Source organism: Anser anser (assembly GCF_964211835.1).
Source record: "Anser anser genome assembly, chromosome: 8".
Classification (NCBI taxonomy): Eukaryota; Metazoa; Chordata; class Aves; order Anseriformes; family Anatidae; genus Anser; species Anser anser.
Window position 1 is genome coordinate 7,912,857 of NC_139728.1, and position 21,466 is coordinate 7,934,322.

The window sequence follows — 21,466 nt, forward strand, 5'->3', positions numbered from 1 at the left end:
AAGAGATACCTTTCCTTCACAGCTGACAGGAGACGCCTCCAGAGGCTGCGAGATTGTGCTCCATCTCCAATTGCTTTGTCAATGCATGCGTCCCTAGCAAGGGATCCCAGCCGCCTGGCTTCCTTGCCCTCCAATTCCACATAATTGGCTCCCGTGTCCCAGCACCGGAGCAGCCAGGTGACAAGCTGCTCGCCTATACAGCGACCAAAATCTTTTCGCACATCTCGTAGCTCACGCTGGTATAGAGTCCGGGTGATTACTGTTGATTTTTCGACATCCTCATCCTCATCTTCAGTCTTCTGCACCTTTGATGGCCGGTGTAGAGTCCGGGTAGTTACTGTTGATTTTCCGACATCCTCATCCTCATCTTCAGTCTCCTGCACCTTTGATGGCTGGTATGGAGTTCGGGTAGTTACTGTTGATTTTTCGCCATCCTCATCCTCATCTTCAGTCTCCTGCACCTTTGATGGCCCAGCCTCGTCTTCACTACGCCCAGACTTAGCAGAAGACTGTCTGCGTTTTAAACGACCTGAGCCTCTATACCATTTTTTCACCTTGTCTACAGGGGCAACTTGCACTGCTACAGCTCGTTTCTCTGACCCAGCCACAGGGTCTGCCACAGGGGTTGGAATACCCTCTGCGGGGTCAACTTGCACTGCTACAGCTCGTTTCTCTGACCCAGACGCAGGGTCTGCCACAGGGGTTGGAATACCCTCTGCGGGGTCAACTTGCACTGCTACAGCTCGTTTCTCTGACCCAGACGCAGGGTCTGCCACAGGGGTTGGAATACCCTCTGCGGGGTCAACTTGCACTGCTACAGCTCGTTTCTCTGACCCAGCCACAGGAGTGGGAGCAGCTGCAGGAGCTGGGGCAGCTGCAGGAGCTGGAGCGGCTGCAGGGGCTGGAGCTGGAGCGGCTGCAGGAGCTGGAGCTGGAGTGGCTGCAGGGGCTGGAGCGGCTGCAGGAGCTGGAGCGGCTGCAGGAGCTGGAGCTGGAGCGGCTGCAGGGGCTGGAGCTGGAGCGGCTGCAGGAGCCGGAACGGCTGCAGGAGCTGGAGCTGGAGCGGCTGCAGGAGCTGGAGCTGGAGTGGCTGCAGGGGCTGGAGCGGCTGCAGGAGCTGGAGCGGCTGCAGGAGCTGGAACTGGAACGGCTGCAGGAGCTGGAGCGGCTGCAGGAGCTGGAACTGGAACGGCTGCAGGAGCTGGAGCTGGAGTAGCTGCAGGAGCTGGAACTGGAGCGGCTGCAGGAGCTGGAGCTGGAGCTAGGTTGCTAATAGCATCAATTGCAGCTCGATAGGCACAAGCCAGACCCCAGCACGCTACAGTGATTTGTGTCACTTTGGAACTGCCAGAGTCATGACACCTTTTTTTCAAGCATTCTGCCAGCTTTTTAGGATTTTGCAGTTGTTCAGGGGTGAATGTCCAAAACACTGGAGGTGACCACTGCTCTAGAAACCTGCCCATATCCTCCCACACTCCCTGCCACTCGCAACTATCCCGCCTCAAGACAGATCTCCGGATGAGATTCCTAAGTAGTTGTTTAACCCTCCACAAAATCTGAAGCGCATTCAGGAGACATAACAACAAGAGCAGGCTGGTCTGAGTATCCCAAGGATATTCAACATCTCGGAGAACCACCGTAACTAACTCGGGGGATAAGAGGGTGGTGGTGAAGGAGAAAGGGAGAGTGAACAGGTAGGGAAACATGTCTTCCCCTGTCCCCTTCACAGATTGGCTCCCTAACGAAAACAGGCAATAGGTGTAATTGCTAATAGCTTCCGAGATATGGGTTCCAAAGTATAGAGTCGATGTCAGTGCTGAGTACAAATACCAGGTTAAAGTCATGACCAGATATTTCATCATTTCATAAGCCATTGCTACACCGCACAGTACCATAACAATCTTAAACCAGGGCCCGGAAAGGATAAACAGTGCAACAGGGAGCACATACAGAAAGTAACGCACCATAAAACTCAATTTGGAATACAGGTACAGCAGACTGGAGATTAAGGCAATCAACATCGTGACTAGCAACTATTAAGCAGGTCCAATACTTATACCAATTTTAGTTTAACACACTCTGGTCAGATTTGTTGATATCTCAACCCTTCGGGCCCCACGTTGGGCGCCAAAAAGACTGTTGTGGTTTAACCCGGCTGGCAGCTAAACACCACACAGCCGTTCGCTCACCCTCCCCCCTCCCTCTCTGGGATGGGGGAGAGAAACGGGAAAATGAAGCCTGTGAGTTGAGATAAAGACAGTTTATTAAGACAGGAAAATAATAATAACAATAATAATAATAATAGTGATAATGGTAATAGTATTAACAATAATAATGTGTAAGAAAACAAGTGATGCACAATGCAATTGCTCACCACCCGCTGACCGATGCCCAGCCTATCCCCGAGCAGCCGGCCCCCCCACCCCGGCCAGCCACCCCTATATATTGTTTAGCATGACCCCAGATGGTATGGAATACCCCTTTGGCCAGTTTGGGTCAGCTGTCCTGGGTCTGTCCCCTCCCAGCTCCTGCTGCACCCCCAGCCTGCTCGCTGGCAGGACAGAGCGAGAAGCCGAAAAGTCCTTGGCCTGGTGTAAGCACTGCTCTGCAACAATTAAAACATCAGCATGTTATCAGCGCTCTTCTCATCCTAATCCAAAACATAGCACCCTACCAGCTACTATGAGCTACTTAACTCTGTCCTAACTGGAACCAGGACAGCTACAATTATTGTACCATGTCTTTTAGGATGGGTGGAGTTATCCTAACAAAGTCAACAAGCCATGCCTCCATCAGAGGTACTACTAACATAGAAATTAATGTAAAGAGATGATATCAAGTGTTTCTGGTCACAACATACTTTACTTTTGTAACAAACAACTACAAAACTATGAATGGTCATCTCATTAGATATAAAGTACCTACGTGCTTATGGTTCACATTCACCCAGTACCCCAAACACCATTAGAAAGCATTAGTCTTCTTTCCCAGCATCACCTAGTTCACAGAGGAAAGGCTTTAGCCAGTCAGGCACCCAAAAGTTTTGCTTTAGAAGTTTTGCAGAGCTCCACCCCACTGGTTGCAGACCCCCAGACCTGTTGGCCCCACAACTCCTAACCCCTTCTCTCATTGCTGCCGCCAAGACCTCATTCTTCTGGCCCACTGGTCAAGCTTGAACCTCAGCAGCATGCCCGTGAGTACATGCACAGCTCGCTAAGAGGGGATGAGCTGTGGAGACAAGTGCCATGTCCAGCTAGGCACAAGGACTGACCAGCAGCCTGCTTACACTCAGCCAGCCCTTTTCCACGCTCGTTCTTTCCCCCTTGATCCCCTTACCTCCTCCTAGAGGAACTGCCCGCTCCTACATGCTTCTTCCTTTTGGTCCTAGTTTTGCCACATCCGTACCCACATTTGGTATTTCTGATCCTATTACATAAGTCATCTATGCTTTCTGATGGGGTTACCTAAATTTTATTGTTATTGCCAAACAATACTCCCCAAAAGGTTCCTCCTAGTGCCCTCCAGTTATCTCCAAAGTTTTCTGCCTCTCACCCAACTCCCCCAGAATCACTTGTTAATTCCACTACGCTCACTCCAAATCGACAAATTTGTTATTTCTGATCCCATTGCTGTAGTCATCTCCATCTTATATGGTATTACTGACATGGCTGCTGCTGCCCTTCCAAGATTCCACTTCCCTTGCAATTACCTGTGAAGTTTGGATGCTTCTCCTGTAACCCGCCCTTAGCCAGCTGTGAGGTCTGACCATTCCCCACCTTAGCACACACTCTCCCTCCACTCGTTTCTGCTGTGACCCCTTCTCACACCTCTCTGTGCCCTTAGTTTTCCTTTCTTCTAAACCTGTCTCTCCAATTGTTTATCCCCACCATTATCCTTCCATTCTCTCTTCATCCATAAAGATTCATGAGATCTAAGAAGATCCAACTTCCCCTTGGAAAAGAACTTGTACACATATTTTTCCTCCACCAAAGGATAAAGAAGCCTTTTCATTTGTGTCTGTTTTTTTCTTTCAAGCCAAAGAAAAACAGTGTCTTTATATAGTCTCCCTTTTTCCTCCATCAGGTTTTTGCCTCTGTTAACAGGAAAACAGTCATTCATAAGAACTCTCTCTGGCAGATGTCAGCCCCTACTTGTTGTAATGAGAATTTAGCAAAGAAAACAAGCAGAGAAAAGGGGATGATGAAGCTGGGCTCTTCAGCAGCAGGGAGATGAAAAGTTTCCCTTTCCATTTACTAGTGGTGTAACAGCTGAGCTCCCATTAGTTTAACTCATGCACTTGGGATTCATTTCATTGTTACCATTAATCACTTTATCTTTCCCTGAGACAACAGAAAGGCACACAGGATTCTGCTTTTCAGGATCATGACAAGATTTCCTCAATGAAATAAATTACATAGAAAAGAGTAAATAAAAATCTTTTTTAAATCAGAATTGTCAAAGACTCCTTAATATTGATAAAAATAACCATGCTTTGACTGTTTTGGGATATTTGCACATGGCTAATGCACTTGTACAGGGCTGAGCCAATTCCAGAGGGAGTTGTCAAATTAAAACCCTGTTGCCTGTATCACCTACTGCTCTAATCCCCTCAGATCACACATCAGTTCAGTCAGTTCTGTTTCTCAGCTTTCCAATTTCCTGCAACACTAGAACACAATGTGATCCATTTACACTGCAGAAACACCTGCCAGAGAAAAGATGCATTAGGAATTGCTCTTAGCGTAAGCAAAGATATGCAATGGAGCTCTAGCAACAGCACCAGAGTTTTGCCAGAAAATGAACAGTTTTGTAAGAGCCTTTTAGCACTACTGTTCTGAGCAGACAGCATCACTGGGTCCTTTCTTTGAAATTGTATCTTGAGGTCAAATGCAACCTGGAAGCAGAAGGGACCACCCTGGTCACCATTAACTCCTGGCAGACACATTTTTGTAATAAACAGGGCGCAATGCCTATTCTTTCAACTATTTTTAAGTAGATACAGCTCTGTAACTAGAGAAACAACTCAACACCAACAGAAAAAAAATGGTAGTGGTTAAATCAAAGGAGCAAGGAAATAAATTTGATTTCCTAAAGAAGGAATTGGGAAAAAATGGGCAAATAAATCATGCCATGTTGTCACAGTTTGTATTTAAGCTAATAAGAAATGAATGGGACTCAAAATTTGTAAGCCAGTACTTTGTAAAGAGATGTAATTAGAGAGATATAGAGAGATGTAATTCGATAGCATTTGGGTTTGGGCACATAAGATCTCCAAAAAGTGCCAGAGGTGAGATGTTCAGTGTCCTCTGGAAAATAATCATAGCTCCTATTCCAACTTAGGCATCTAAAATCACTTCTCCAAAAATCACAGTATTCATTCTCAAGGCACAGAATATTAGCAACCAATTCTCTATGTCCATTCAAATACTAAAGGATATTCATTTACTCAAAGGAATTCTTTCCAGGCAAAAGTGACCACTGAGCACGTAGCATTTACATATATACCTAAGCAATTGTCTCTATTTTATGTGTAATCATAAAACTAACGTTTAAGGGACAGCCAAGAGTGAAGACTTGTTATTGTAAGCACTGTAAAGGATGAGTACATTATTGCAAAGAGTATGCAGCCTGAACAGACAGGACTGATAGGGTATGGAGAAAGGGATATAAACACAAAGCAGAGTGATCGAGGATTTATCATTATTTCTTTGGAAGGAAGAATGGGTTGGTAAGCTAGGGATAAGCTAAACAAAGAGAAGTGAAGAAAAAGAGGACATTGATACTAAAGGCAATAAGAAAGAAAGAAGGGCAAATGGGGAGCAAAACTGATATGAAAAGTAGTAATAGACTGGGAAAGTGGGAGAGAAAGAAAGAGTCAGATAACACGATCCATTGTCACAGAACAGAGGATGTCTAGACAGAGCCCTAGAAAGATACTGAAAGGCTACAGGCTCCTTTATTGGCAGCTTCCATATAATCCAATCCACTTGTTTGATGCAGGAATATATTGAAATGGGCAATTATCTAACCCAACAGGGAAAACCTTTGCCTGAGTTCAGAGGTGTTCAAGTTTTCAAGACAATATTTAACACTGTCCACTCCAAAGCTCTATTTATCTCAGCTTAGCTACTCCACAGTGCCCCAATCAAGCATTAATTTTATGGCATGCGTAACTTCAATATTATTAAAAGGTAGCAGGTTCTTGCAATTACTTATTTAGCAATATTTTATGTTTCTTTAATAAGGAAAAAACATATGACTAAACAAAAATTAATACCGTGTAAAGTACACGGTGGTCACTATTTAAAAAGTCGACTCAAGATTGGCTCTCATGTTTCTTTTCTGTTTTCCTCACTTTTTACCTATTTGTTACAAGCAAGTTAAAAAGTAGGTTACTTGAATTCCCATGAGTTTGCTACCCTCAAAATCTTGTTATGGACAAAACAAATACACCATAAAACAAAGCCAGAAGCTTACTGACAACCTAATTCAACAACACAATCAAGTAATTATTACTACTAATTGAATACACACAGTTCAAATTATACACAGCTAATTTGATGCACGTGGTGTCATACTTTCTAGTATCTGCTCAGTTCTCTAGTGTTATGCTTACTCTTCCAAGGTTGTTTTAAACAGGCTTTGTTACGAGCTCCAGTTTCATTTAATGAGAACAGAACCTTTATTTAATAAATTTGCTATCTTCAATTTCCTATTTCTTCAAAGTTTAATATTAGGAAGTTAGGTAAGATTTCAGTTACTTATGGGCTGTTATTTCTAATCTGTGTACCAGACTAACTCTAGGGAGTATCTGTATATCTGGTTTGGTTGCCTTTTTTTTTTTTCCTTCACTAATATCCACCTTTCCTTTCTCCTTATAAATCTTTTAGGATAAATTTACATTTCCAGAAACCCAGTTAAATACTATCTGAAGCAATCTCTCATCAGTTTGTGTAACAGTTATTGTCCTTGAATGAAGATTAAACTCCAAATCTACATTTGATACAGAAATCATATGTAAATGTGCTAGTATTCTACAGCATATGCTTAACATGAAGCAATAAGATAAAGTATGTGCCACCTCCAAATAGTTCAAACAGGAGTGAAAATACCAAAGGTCATCCAAAAACTGGAACTGAGAAAGCTTGTTTAATTTTTACTACCTCTGTAGTTTGTTATTCTATACATTATGCTTGGGTCATATATGCAAGACTATCTTCACAGTTATAACAGCTTAAAACACTCATGAACATGCTCTTGAAACTGGAAACTTACTGAAATATGGATGCCCACATCAAAATCATTAGAACTGACTGTCTAGGAACCCGAAGCCACAGCACGATGAACAGGCATGGGGAAAAAGCAGGCAGAGATCCCATGAATTTGTTTTTCTCTGGGACTCTGGCTGTGCCCTTGACCATTGAGAAGCTTGTGTCCTGCTGCTGCATTTCCTGCTGAAATCCCTTTGAAGAGTTTCAGTTTCTCATGCTCCTTCCAGTGCCCCCCAGCCCCTCCCAGTGCTGTTTGTAATGTTGTTTAACATTTTGACCCAGAGATTTCTCTGCAATTTTTTAGCAGTACAGTAAAAGCATCACAGTCCCCCTGCCCCACACTCCCCACCATTACCCCCCTAAAAAAAGTGGCTCATAGGAAATTTGCTTTAGGGACTTTCTAGCTCTTGGAATGAGGAGTGTGTATGGCAAATAAGGAAAGTTAGGAAGAAATACCACAGAAATGGTTTCCATTAGCGTAACTTAAACAATTTTACACTTCGGGAATTGATAAAGACCAATTTTGTTTTCAGAGATATGGTTCAACCCTTAGTTTTCCAGTTTTGTTTGTGGGAGTAGGTGTGGAAATATCATTCTTAAAGAAAAAGTCAAAGTTAAGGACAGGAAGAACTCTGAAAGCTCTCTGTTTCTGGTACTTTCCCTACACTGCATTTCTTCCAAATCAAAGGCTTCTATTGAAGCCTCCAAGGAGGAGATTTCTCAAAGTCACCCAAATTCCCTACCTGACTTCTGCTGGAAACTCAAAGAAAACGAAACCATTCCTTTAGAATGTCACAACTCCAAGTGTGCAGTCTTTCCAGCAGAAAGGCATTCTTTACAAGAATTCTGAATACTTAGTTGGCTTAAGATGCAATTTTAGACTAATATTTAAGTCAAAACCTATGAATTTTGTTATATTGTTTTTCTGCCACTATTGTTTGTTTTTGTTTGTTGTTTTTTTTTAATAAAATTGATGTTTTCTGCTTCAAGGATTCAAGCTTCAAAGTGCCTTTCTGCTTATGCTGAAAAAATATTCCATTTAAAAACCTTGAAGGAGAAGGCAAATAAAGAAGCTTCCCCAATAAACTTACTGCATATATCAAATCTTGTGGGTTGGAGTTTTTGGCCCTTTGGTGCTAGAACACAGAAATTGCAACTCATTCAAAGAGATGGCAGAGCAGCACCTCGCACGTACACTGTAAAGGTTTTATACGCAGCCCCTACAAATGAACAGACAAATCTCTCCAACTCCAGTGAGCTTAGTCCCCATGCCTCATTTTATCAAGGTAAGTTTTGTCTTTTTCTCTCAGCATTTTTTATGTATCGTTTCTTTCATTGTCCTTTGGTTTTAGAGAATATTTGTCTGTTCACTCTTGTCTGAATAATGTCAACTTTTATTATGCCTTAAAGGGGTATAAAGCTATTAAAAACATGCATTTTCTCTTCCTAAATCTCAAGGTGAAATTTATTTTCAAGCTAGTTATGCCCTTTATTTCTCCTGTTGTTTGCATATGTTAATTTCTATGCAGATCAAAAGTTTGACATATTTTTTATGATCCCAGGACAAAACATTTAAGTGTGTGCTCAATTTTCACTCAATATGAAAAGGGTGGGGAAAAAGCCACAGCTGCAATGGAAGCAGACTTTGTTTTCTGACTGCTAAATAAAAGCTGGGTGAGAAAATAGCCTTTTTTTTTTTTAAACTCGCTCTCCAGAGACCACCTATGAACCTCAGCTCATGGAAATCAACTGTTCACATTTTCCAGCGTTCAGATAGTCGTACTTCTTTGACAAGCAAGAAAGAATTGATAACTTCCACAGAAATAAGTTAAATACAAGTGTATCCAATAGAGGTGTACTGAAGAGCACCACATTATACAGAATATAAACTGATGTTAGTTTACGATAAAGCAACATAAACCCAACTATCACCTGACCCAGCTGTCCTTAATGCTGCCATGCCTTGGTGCTCAATGGCTGCTGGCTAAACATGTCCCAGTGCAAAGTACGGCAGGCAAGGCTGAGGAGAGAGACAAATTGAGACTGGTAATGCTAGACCCTCTGCTCCCATGTGCCTGTCATTGCAACAAGCTGAATAGCGTATTCACTAAAGGCAAGATTTAAAAATTCCACCGCATCCTAACTTCAATTTATATTTGGATCAGCAGAGTTTGTTGAGCTGGCTTCATCCCATCCTTGCGCTGCTTCGAACTACCCCTTTGGGGCAGGCAGAACACAACTGTATCTTCTTGTTGGGCTACAAAACTGGTATCCTGGTCTGTAATTTCTATTGTTTTTTCTGACACGTTATTTCCAGAAGCCCTGCATCTGCAAGCCGATGTCCTTAAAGTATTTCCTATCCTTTTCTGGAAACACCTAGTTATGATCCATTTAGTCTTAAATGTGAAGCTAACCAGTTCATCTTACAATTAATATTCTTAAGAATTATTTGTTGACCAATCTAATAAGCAATATGAAATGAAGCATTCCTTACATTAAAATATGACTAAGTTTCAAGGCACCTGTGAAATTATTTCTATGTTTTTCCCTGCTTCCCCTTTTTTTCCTCCAGATTTCTCCTCTGTCCTCTTTCCTTAATACAAAATGTTTTTCTTGTGCTTTTACACCATTTTTGTTATGTAAATGTGCATTTACACCAAAAATTAATGCCGACCTATTTTTTCCAGACATTGAAAAACACAGATACAAGAACTGCTCAAAGAGTGATTTTTATTTGCTATCATACCTATGTGAAATAGAAGCTAATTAATTTGAAAATCATTTGCTCTCATTCTTTTGGGGGTGCAGGGAGAAATAACCAATTTAAAGACGCCCAATACAACCATTCATTCTGCTAAAGAGAATTCTTGTATCATCCTGCCTGTGAACTGAATCTCTCAGAAGCCCAACCAGCATCTCAACACGAATTCTTTCATCAGAAAGACCACGTACTAATGCAAAGCAATCTATGTATACACCAAGAAAAGACAGTGGTCAGATAAAGGTCAAGACTCAACATTTAAAGACTGATGAGGCCAGGAATGAGGGAAACTGTCCTTATAGCTCACAAGTCATGGTAGAAGATCTAGAATTTGCAAGTTCTACAAAGGCTTCTGAAGCTGAACCGTAACTGGGACAGACCAAACCTCAACATTTTTTGGTTTTGTTTTGCTTTTTAAATATGCTCAGACTGAAGGAACAGCAAATATGTGTCAGCCTCTAGTTCCACAATGCTCTGCAGAGGAAAGTACACGAGATACCAAGCTGTCATTTCAAAAGGTGTTATCTGCCGCCCGCATGCCCCTTCCTTTAGCCTTCCCCTGAGAAAGCGATGCCAGAGGGAGAGAGAGCACTGCAGTCCTGGATTGACGGCCACAGGGATCCGGAAACCGAAGTTATCCCAAACAAGGATAAACCTGTGCAGCTACAGCAAGGCACAGCCCCCTCTCCACTCCCTTTCTTCATCTTGAAATTAACCTGAGATTTCATTTGAGCTGTTTCCAACTGTCAGGATAGCAAAATATTTAGAAAGTTGATTTTGCATGCTAGTGTTAACACATGATACAGTCTTACACTTTTTCAGAAAACTGAGTCACATCAAATCGCTAGTCTCTGGCAAAAATGATATTTTAAAACATATGTTGCTACCATGAAGTGCTGGTTCTATTTGAGGAAGAGGTGAATCTGAAGCTGTCTGCACTGCACAAAGTACTACCAATATTGCCATATGCATATGTTAAAGATTTGGTTCTGAAAGCTGCTTTTTACTTCTGATAGAAAAACTGCTTTCGATCTCCTGAATGAAGTACAATAGCACCAACTGCTGCTATCTCAACCGATGACTGCTAGATCCTATTACTCTAAAAGCATGAACTACTTTACAGCACAAAGGCTCATTTACCTCATGAATCAGCTGCAACCCATCTTTGGTTTTAGCTGCCAGTGAAGCTCTCATCTCCATTTAAATGCAAACCTCCCCTGGTCTGAGTAATAAGATAGACGCCATCCTGGGGAGGGGGGGAGACCCAGCTAGAAAACAGCTTCCTGGTTACAGAACGACAAAAAACATCTCCCCCAGAAAAGTCAGTGCAAAAGTATTTTATTCTTGCAATTAGCTATTATTGAAGAACTCCCGTGTCATTCCTCCACCTTGAAATACACCTTCCAGATGTTATGCATCTGTCACATATCTGTCTGTCCTGCCTCCTTTGACTCGTGCTGTGATCATGTATAACACAGATGTACTGAATAACCAGGGCCTAACAAAAGAAGAACTGTTGGAGCTGAGAGCTTTTAGCAGCTGCACTTACCAAACGTTTTGAAGAATTTGACTTGCAGCCTTTTCTAAGTCTCTACTACAAACAGAGTATTTAGGAAGGAAGGGATTTTTATAGAGAAAAAAAAAAACACTGCACTCGTCTAACCTGTTCTTATTATAGAAATCTTCTTTCACATACAATGCTGCTGCGCCAATACAGCAGATTGTGTGGGCATGCCCTTTTATAATTTGGATGTAAAAATAATGGAGCAATTACAAGGTAACATATACACCTGTAAAGAACCTCGATGCTCAAAATTAATGGCTAATATTATTCACCATCAGTAAGAGGTTAAATGTTATTCGTAATTTCCGGTTGCCTCTGAAGTACAGCACACATCAGGGCTGTATCACTTTACAAAGCCTTCGCTCTGGTCAGAGATAAATGGCAGTTTTCTAAGCATGATTGTGTCCTCTAGGTTGTGCTACATCATGATAATGACAGCAATGTGACAGGCTTGGCTATTTATCTGCATTGTGACAGCCCCAGAATTCCAGAGCATTAAATCTTTTATTGCTGCTTTTGAACAATTAGAAATATGTAACAAAATACTTAGAAAAGCTCAAGAAGGAAATATTTAAGTATTATATACAAAGACACCAAACTGTTAATGAATGCAAAGTTATTGATTACATCTGCTTCACACTTGGAAAAACAGCACACGCCTGCTTCCCACCTCTAACACTTCTATTTCAAGAAGCGATCAGTTCAAATTAAGATAGCAGCTCAAACCCAAGAGCTGATGTCCAGAATCCAAATCAGCCTCCCAAGATAAACTGCTTTTGAGCAGGTAACATGTTCTGGAAGGCCGGATAATGGCCCTTTTACTCACAATGAGTACATACCGTATGCCACCTTCCCACAGAGGAATTCGTATCTTCGTTTTGATCCACTGCATTTCCCTGTAAAGAGAACAGATTGTCTTAATCAAATGAGCGAACTCTGGAACCGGTTCAACATCTTTCAGGGGCATGACATTTTCAGTAATTGTTATTTTTAACATGTATGAGTTTGTTCTATTAAATTTCCTTCTAGCATTGTCCAAATAAACCTGATTATGTAAATGTTTCATATGCTCTGCTTTTGCTTTTTTCAGACTACTTTGATAGCAAATGACGTTCTTGTGACAGAACAGATTGTATTTTCCTGTACAGTAAAGCAAATCTTTTTTCCCTGTACAGTAAAGCAAACCACTCCAAAAATCACTCCATTTTAAGGCTACAAGAGACTGTGATGACTGCTCAGCTTCCCACAGAACGTATCAGAGAATTTCACAGCGTAATTCCTACACCTAACTCATCTCTAAAACTCATTATTCCATGCATCTCAAGAAGAACTTCAGTCTCTAATAAGCTGCTGCTTGGAATTTTTCTTTTGACTAAGCAATAGTTTGCATATCCAGTTATGCTATGGATCATTGCAAGCAAGATCCTGCACCCTCATATTTATCTGACAAGGCATCTTACTGTCCATCATACAAGCAACAGTTGAAAGGCTGCTCTGCCAAGCACCGAATCAGTTTTTGGTGGCTCAACTATAACAGAAAGCCTCATAAAAACCTTGGCTTTGTCCTTTTAGCAATGTTAGGAATGGGAGGTTCCTGACCTTGCCTGAGTTCAGAGGGAATGTGCCACAAAGACAAGAAAAGGTTCCATTTAGCAAGCTTATTGCAGGTCAGCAAAATCTCCTGGGCACCTAGAACAGGTTTGTGACTTGCCCATTGTTTTGGATTTCTCAGCTAGCAACACAGAAATAGTTCTTTCAGACAACTGTCTGTAAGAGAAAGCCTTCATGACCTCTCCTGCATGAAGAAGTGAGTATCTAAGCCGTACTGCGTGGGAAAGAAGGCAAACTAAATTCCAGAAGAATCAAGAAAAGCAGAACAGCACCAAAGCATTTAAAAAAATCTGTATGAAGATATTTCACCAGAAATATTTAAATCTCCTCTAATACCCTCTTAGAGGTGATAGATATGGGGAAAGACACTACATAAATGAAATGTGCAATGGCAAGGTAAGAAAGTTCCCAGTTGTTAAGACCCAACAAGTACACTCACATTGAGTTCCCTCACAAGACAATGCATGCAGACATACGCTTACTGTTAACCTTTTGGGAAACTGTAAAACATCAGGGTAAGAAAAACAGCTGCCTCCTGAAATTGACAGGATGATAGGCAAAAAAGATCTATTACATTTCACTCAGCATACCAGGGAGAAATTTGAGATCTCTAAATCTAATTAGTCCAAAACTAATCATCTGTCACCCTCAAAAACACCCTCCTGTCTTGCTTCAGCTAGAGAGGAAGAAGGCACATACCCTACATTAATCTAGGAGGATAACATGCAGACTACCAACCACCACATTTGGGATTACAAAAAATATATTACCTTGTTGCTATCAGAAAAATAACTCTCTCAGAATAACCTGGAAAAAAAATCCAACAACAAAAAACCACTGTTTCCTCAGGATACCAGAATCTCCCGCTTCTAAAGCAAAAGCGTAGACTAACTCATTCACCGGTGGTTAGGAGATCAAGAAGAAGAATGGTTGGCAGATGGGCCTGACTGTGCACATCTCAGAACTCAGCTTTCTGACGGAGGAAAAGATTTCAGGCCAATTTGTTTGGATTTCACCTGAAAGTCAAAGTCTAAAATGCCCTGCACACTGTTGTTTGCTGCCATAAGCTTGCTGTGAATACACTTCCCATACCAGGACAGATGCACCCACAGAAAGAGATTTGGACGAAGACTGGTGGTGGATACGTGCAAATCTCTGGACACATCCCACCGCCACGACAAGAAGCATCTCGTGCTCTGAACAGAAGCTAGGAAGGAACACTGCAGACAGCTCACCATCTCAATGAATACCTAAACTGTACAGAAACTTGTCAGGTCTTGCAACTGGTTGGGAGGTAAACAGAACTTCACCAACACGGGGAGCAGCATGACACCAAAAAGAAAAGCTATGAAACTGAGCAAAGGGTAGCACACCATAGCCAAAACAGAGCCAACGATTTCAGAAGACCTGCTCGGTCTGTACTATCCCCTGTGCAAGTTGAATGGTCCAGGCAGCTATGGAAACACTGCCACCGCATTTCCACTACACTGAGTTGCCAGAACAGCCAGGAGCTTGGTGAAAGAGCCGCAGATCAAAACAGTGTGGTCTATGCCACCCCACCAGCACGATCAATGCTATACTGAGGTCCACAGGTCCACAACACACGTGTATGCAGGTTACCACATCAACAGATCTCTGCAGTTTGTAGGTCTATTTTAAAAACAATGCTATTTCAGATCGAGTTGATGTACATGGGTTCTGTAGGGGTGATTGGAAGAAGAAAAAGAGCTAGAAGATTGTTATCTGTTTTCTCCTCCAATCTCTATTTTCACCTCAGTTCTCTGGATTCAAAACTAATTCATAACTAACTTTATTCTCCTACCACATGCCTTTTTCTTCCAAAGTATATTATTCAATATAATAAAATATAGATATGGTATATAACAAAATATATGCGAAAGTATTGCATATTCATGTATTCAGCATGAATCTAGACTAAGTTAAAAACTTAATTTTACTTCAGTTCTGTGCCCCAACAGTCTACTGGTCATGTTGCAAAAATTATTTTTCCTGTGAATATAAATAAATTGCTCTGTGAAGGACACTTCTATCTCCACAACTATTTCAAGTAGCACACCAATTTGCAGTAATACTTGGTTCAACTCCAGCATTTCTATAACAAATCATAATTTTAGTCCATTAGCAAGTTGCTTTTGATATGCTTCAGATGTAAGGATCATGAAAATAAATGAGGGCTAATTATATTGGAAGTTACCTTTCTAAGTCATCCTGGTAACTCTGCAAATAATGCATAAAAATTCTATAAATAGCTGTTTTTTAATTTTTATTTTTAGGTATGGTTTTCATCTCCACATATAAAAATACTCCACTGTGATTTGAAGGAAGGTTTACAGAACCATTCATTTAGACAGGACTAGAAACACTGATTATTCTCAAAATACTTACATTTACGTCAAATCAATTAAATACACTGTGGTTCTCTTGATAACGGAAGGAAAAAAATCATAGTTAATATTTGAAGACATTATATTTTGTAATGTATAAAGTAATTTACTCAATTTGGATCTGAAAATTTGGACTCTTACAAGTGCTTCTCCACATAAAAGTGTTTAGTTACTGCTGCAATACTCTTACAAGTGCTTCACACATCAAGATGTGAATTAACTGAAGCTAGTAATTGGCAAGGAAAACTATCAGCAAATAAACCTGATTGTTAATATTTACATCGGAAAATCTTCCTGGCCATTACTAGAAGATTAATCAGAACAACATTTAAATGCCACCATCCTCCAGTAAACAGAAACTGACTGATTAACGTGAGGAGACAAAACCCAGCCAGAACTTACCGCTTTCCTCTTTGCCCAGGTGCCTCCTGCTCTCCTGGCCAGGTACCCCACCGACATGGCAGTCAAGGGAGAGGGGAAAACTTCAGTTTTGTTAAAATTGCTGCAGGGCAGTGGAGTTGGCGGTCTGTGATGGGGGAGAGCAGGGGGGGTGAGGCCAGCAGCGTCCCGCTCTGAGGGGAGTGGAGCCCCGAGGGCCAGGACAGGCCCCTGGGCCCAGGCCAGGCCCGAGGCGCCGCTTCCCCCAGCAGGCCCACATCCACCTGCCCCATGGAAAATTCCAGCTCTTCAGAGATCCCCTGGTCCAACCTTCTGTTAAACACCAGCAGAGCCTTAGATGAGGTTATCCAGGGCCCAGTTAAACCAAATCTTGAGCACTTCTAGTCAGGAAACATTTCTACCACTTCCGTGGGCAACCCAGTCTCATGTTGAATCGCTCTAACAAGTTTGTTTGGTTTTGCTTAGTTTCTCCTGAAGCAACCTGTCCCTTGCCTCTCGCCCTGTCGCCACACATCCTTATGAACATGGTGTCTGTAGAGAAGACATATACTTTTTATATGCCAGAAGGCAGAGCAGATCCTCCCTGAGCCTTCAAAGAAAACATGTTAATTTCTCTTCCAGTGATGAAATAAGTAACATTGAAGTCAAATGGAGAGTTGAGTCAAAAAAGGAGAAACCAACAATATAGAAGGAAAAAAAAAATGTAACAAACGGCACCCTTTTTAGAAAAAACATTGTGGATAAAAGACGTGTATCCCTGAAAACAGAATGTAATGTTTACAATCTGCATAAACCTAAATACAACCTCCATTTAAAAAAAAATGTTTTACATAACAGAGAAACTCCCCAAGTGGCCAATTAACAATGCTTACATTACTCACAAAGTGCCACCACCACCACAGCAGGATCAGAGTCAAGATGAAGGCTACAGATGTACGCAAGTTTTAGGCTAAGACTACCAAGCCTCTCACTTATCCGGAAGGATTACAAAGTCCTGTAGTAAGAACCTAATTTACGTTTCACAGAGAACCAACACACACACACACACGCAAACAGTAACAAAACAAGAATGTTCATGCCTGTCAGCCATTTTATGCAGAATCTAGAACAAGCTTCTACATTGGTGCCACAGTTTCGATGAGGAACACATTCTGACAGAAAACCCAGGCATTACCCGCTTAGTTTGCTTGCGCTTTCTCCTCACAGACCAGGCTTGGAGAGCATGATCCACATTCCTCTTGAATGAAACTAAACTGTAACAGGAACTCCATAAGCTCACCAGACTGTTCTCAGACTAGAGGTAATCCAAATTAAAATTGCCAAGGTGTGGCAGTTTTAATGAGTATATTTATACTCATAGTGATATGAGTGTCTACAGATCTTTTCCTATCATTGCATACTGTTTAGAAATTCCGTATCTATTTTAGTTAGACAAATTTAACACTTAAAATACTTGATCTAGAATAAATAATTTTTTTTTCACACTATTTTGTGAGCATAACAGTTAAAAAGGCATCTATGGAAAATTACAGATAAATCTTAACTCTCCATGACACAATGACATTAGGGTTTGCCTTTTATCCCCCAACTTCACTAAATCAGATTTATTATTCTGTTGAAAGACACACACACTATTTCATATAATTGAACTTAAGAGGTTTAACAGGAAGGTAAAAGTTAATAGCACAGCATTTCTCTTACAGTGTACAAGGCATCCATTTAGAAGCATAAGTCAATAGCAATCTTTTACACTCTCCAGCAGGCAGACTGAATTTTTGCCTTCTAGGCATATATATATGACATGATGTTTGGACTTGCTACCTTCACAGGAAGGCAAAAGTTATCAAGCACTACTGTCATTGGGAAGAAGCAATGAATTCCTAGAAATGTTAAAGATGGAAAACAATCCAACTCAAAATCAATACTTTACAAAATAATTTATATCAATCATGTTATGCATTGCTAATCCAAAATAAATCTGTGCAAGCAGCTGTTTTTCCATGCAGGTGTTAACTTTCAGATTTTTCTAACTTAGATAACTTTCTTTTTCTTACATGGTGATCAATTTGCAAGAGTAGGCAAACTGCTGTCATTAGCTACATAGTCCAGTAACAAACTATGTCAGTTTATGTTTACCCCATGACCTAAATTAGGGTTTTGCATTGTTGGCTAGCTTACCCAAGGAGAAACATGCAATAGTTAGCTAAATCAGACAACTCTTTCATCAAAATTGTTTCAGTTGCACATTCTAATAAAGGAAATGACGTGAAGAAAAAGTTTTTACCATTTTTCAGCATGGAAATTTCAACCTGAAAGTTCCCATATAGACTTTTTATGACATTTCAGTTAACAGAGAAAGCGCCTATCGCTTTCTGTAACCTCCAGAGCCTAAAAACTCAGCAAAATAAACAAAAAAAAAGTTAAGCTCAGCTGAATCATAGTTGCCTGGAGCGACTGTAGAAATATGGCTCTTTTGATGTTCCTGAACCTCCTCACCTTACCATCATTTTACAACACAGCAGAACCTCCATTTCTCTGTCTTGTTACTAAAAGCTTCAAGGTTATTGCTGGTTTTTAAGGAGTCTTTCAGTCTGCAGACAATGCCATATGCTGCATTGCTAAGTGTGGTATGGAACATTAAGAGCTGCATTAAAGAAAGCCAGACATCTCTGTATTCCAAATATAAACTTTGTCTAATGTTTTACTATCATAAAAAAGTACTTGACATGGGTACAATATGGTCAATGACAGTTTACAGGGTTAGCAGCATATTACTTAATATGCTTTTGAATTATTGTGCCCCCTACCTCCAGTTAAGCACTGACCATAATTTCCCGTTTTTCCATTTTTCTGTAACGTATCTCTTCCCAGATGCACTACCACCTGCAACAGTCATTATTTCCTGTTGCAAGAGATAGTATACACTTAAGGAGCTAAAAATTAGAAGAAATTTGCCCCAGGGTCCTTCCTACTGTGACTGATAATATTGTATCTGAAGTCATTCATCCCAGAACTAATAGTATAAACCCTGATTCCAGAATATAAAAGAAGAAACATTTAAAAATACGTTGCACAACATGATGCACAAAGAATGACTGGTCTAGTGATGGCAAATTTAGCACCATTTTGACTTGTGGACAGAGCAGAAGATGAGATTGCTTTTGAAGGTACCTCTGTGACATTTGTGAAAAGAATAAATCCCTGAAATATTCAATGCATTTAGCATATTTTTTTTTTTTCCCCACAGATTTGCTCTGCTGAAATTCTCAAAGGCTATTTCTTACTTTTGGAAATGGCAAGAGAGCACAGCTTTCTTTAGTCTGCATCAAACTGTATAAATAAGATTCACGAGAGCTAAAATATTAAATACAGAGTTCTCCTTAGCCATAATTTCTTATGCAGCTTTGTTACTACATTGATCGTCTCATGTTATATGCCCAAATGTCAAACTTCTGTTCCAGAAAAAGATTCAACATAAGACGACCACTGTACTTCAATTGTGATGCACTACAAAACTAGCATGTAAAAAATTACAGCATGCATCATGAGGGATGCAAATTTCTCCTCAGCAGAATAATAATATGAATATAACTTTGTCTTTATTTGCATATATTTAAGCGTGTTTAAGTTTTGTATTTCGAAGATCATCCAACTGCTTTGATACCTGGGGGAATGGGAAGCTAGATGAACAGACCAGGTACTGACCAAAGCCAAAGAAATCAAGATCAAAAATTAAAATTAATCAAATTCAAGAGAGTTTTTTTCAAATGATGGAGTGAATCTACAGAACCACTCCATTAAATGAAGTTAAATTGGACTATTGGGAAGGCAATTTAGGGTATTAATCCACTGCACACAGAATTATTCCGCCCGTACAATCAGTTGTGGAAGTCTTTCAGTTTAGTAATCTTTCTTTACAAAGCTTTTCTATCTACGTATTTTCTTGCATCTTTAATCTCATTATTCCCTTTTTAGCAACTTCTCAGCAACCAGACTAATTACTTCCAACATGCATAAAACATAGAGGCTCTTTCATAAAAGTTTTATTACAGAACAAAAAGACCTCCACTTTGCGGTGCAATCTGCAACCTAACTGACACAAGATGCAACAAGTGAATTTAAACAAAGTTAGGTAGATTCATGGCTGAAAGTACCTCCGATTCAAAGCGGCTATACATGCCTCGCTGTGTTATTCACAGGATCTTCAGCAGTGTTAACCAGTTTTTATTTTTATTTTTTTATTTTTTATTTTTATTTTTATTTTTTTCATTTAAACCAGTGGAGCAGTTCTGAGAGAAACATGCTTCCTTTGCTTCTTCTTTCATGAAGAATTTGACTCCTACATTTAGAAAAGCATCTCGTCTTTGAAACTCTGCAAGACATTTTTTGCTAGCAATTTTCAAAAGGTGGACTTCAGCTGATACCAAGCTATTACGTCTAAAAATGTCACCAATACAGTGCAGATCTTAAATACTAGGTCAAGTGGCAAGACATCTCAACAACTTAAGATTTATCAAAAAAAGTCACTAAGTACAAGTTTTTAGTTTTTTTAAACTAACAAGTTTTGTTAGTTTAAAGGTTTAACCTTATGAGAAGTTTGTCTTCTCCTTTCATTGAGTGGTGGCTGTCCCAGTTTCTGAAAATATCTTATTTCAACTTGAACCTTCAAAACCACTGGTAAATTCTGGGCCCATTAACAAAGGCAGTTTATAATTTACAAATTCTTTAACCAAACCTTAAAGCAACTCAAAGACTTACCTCTGATTCCAGTGACACGTGCAGAAGCCTTGTGAAGCAAGTAATGAGTTTTTCTGAGTTTAAATGAAAACATACTATAGCAAAAGAATTTACAGATGCAAATAAAAACCAAGAACCATGCTACTTTTCTTATAGATTTTATGTACCGCCTCATATTTTTCAGTTTTACATGTGAACTAGTCTCTGCATTGAAGTTTCAAACATCTGAGATTGTTCTTTGCATTAGCATTCTTATAAAAGAAATATAGAAAAAAATCTTGAAAGACAAATGAATGCAGTAAATCAGTCTGTGCAGAAGCACAGCTATTGCTGTGTGCTACCCTATCAATGCATTTTGCTTGATTAAATATCATTATTCTCAAATTTACTCTATGATAGCATCAACACCAGGAGAAGAATGATCTACAGACATCAACGACAGCTGAACAATTGACTCCATGTCACTCACTGGATCATAGTTCCAGTAGGAAACCATCTTCATGGTTGTCAAGTACATGAGCTCCATTTAAGCATTTTCATATTTAAAGCGATCCATTTTCAATATCTGCTTCAGAGTTATCATATCATGTTAACAGTCTTAAGGTAAAAAGAATGCATAAATAACCAAAGAAGGTAAAGTGTACAATCACTATTCAATTATGTATCTGTTCAGGAAATAAAAGCAAAGCTGACACAGTTCTTCAAATCAATTAAGTAA

General features: G+C 40.2%; 1 protein-coding gene across 1 annotated transcript; it reads right to left on the reverse strand.

Annotated features, from left to right (window-relative positions):
- Nucleotides 1-2,725: 2,725 nt before the first annotated feature.
- On the reverse strand, nucleotides 2,726-20,239 carry LOC310903669 (uncharacterized protein). Its single transcript, XM_083847314.1, has 3 exons — nucleotides 16,015-20,239; nucleotides 12,436-12,492; nucleotides 2,726-10,775 (listed from the first exon to the last, which is right to left on the reverse strand). Exons 1-3 carry the CDS (start codon nucleotides 16,069-16,071, stop codon nucleotides 10,581-10,583), a joined length of 309 nt encoding a protein of 102 aa, XP_083703440.1. The 5' UTR covers nucleotides 16,072-20,239; the 3' UTR covers nucleotides 2,726-10,580.
- Nucleotides 20,240-21,466: the final 1,227 nt, after the last annotated feature.

Excerpts from the sequence above, each read along its gene's own strand:
- LOC310903669 (XM_083847314.1), bottom strand. The coding sequence starts at position 16,071 with ATGTCGGTGGGGTACCTGGCCAGGAGAGCAGGAGGCACCTGGGCAAAG. Across the intron at positions 12,493-16,014 it reads CCTGGGCAAAGAGGAAAGCG|GGAAATGCAGTGGATCAAAA; the intron begins GTAAGTTCTGGC and ends TTCTCTTTACAG. Across the intron at positions 10,776-12,435 it reads CTGTGGGAAGGTGGCATACG|TTGGAAACAGCTCAAATGAA; the intron begins GTATGTACTCAT and ends CTATCCTGACAG.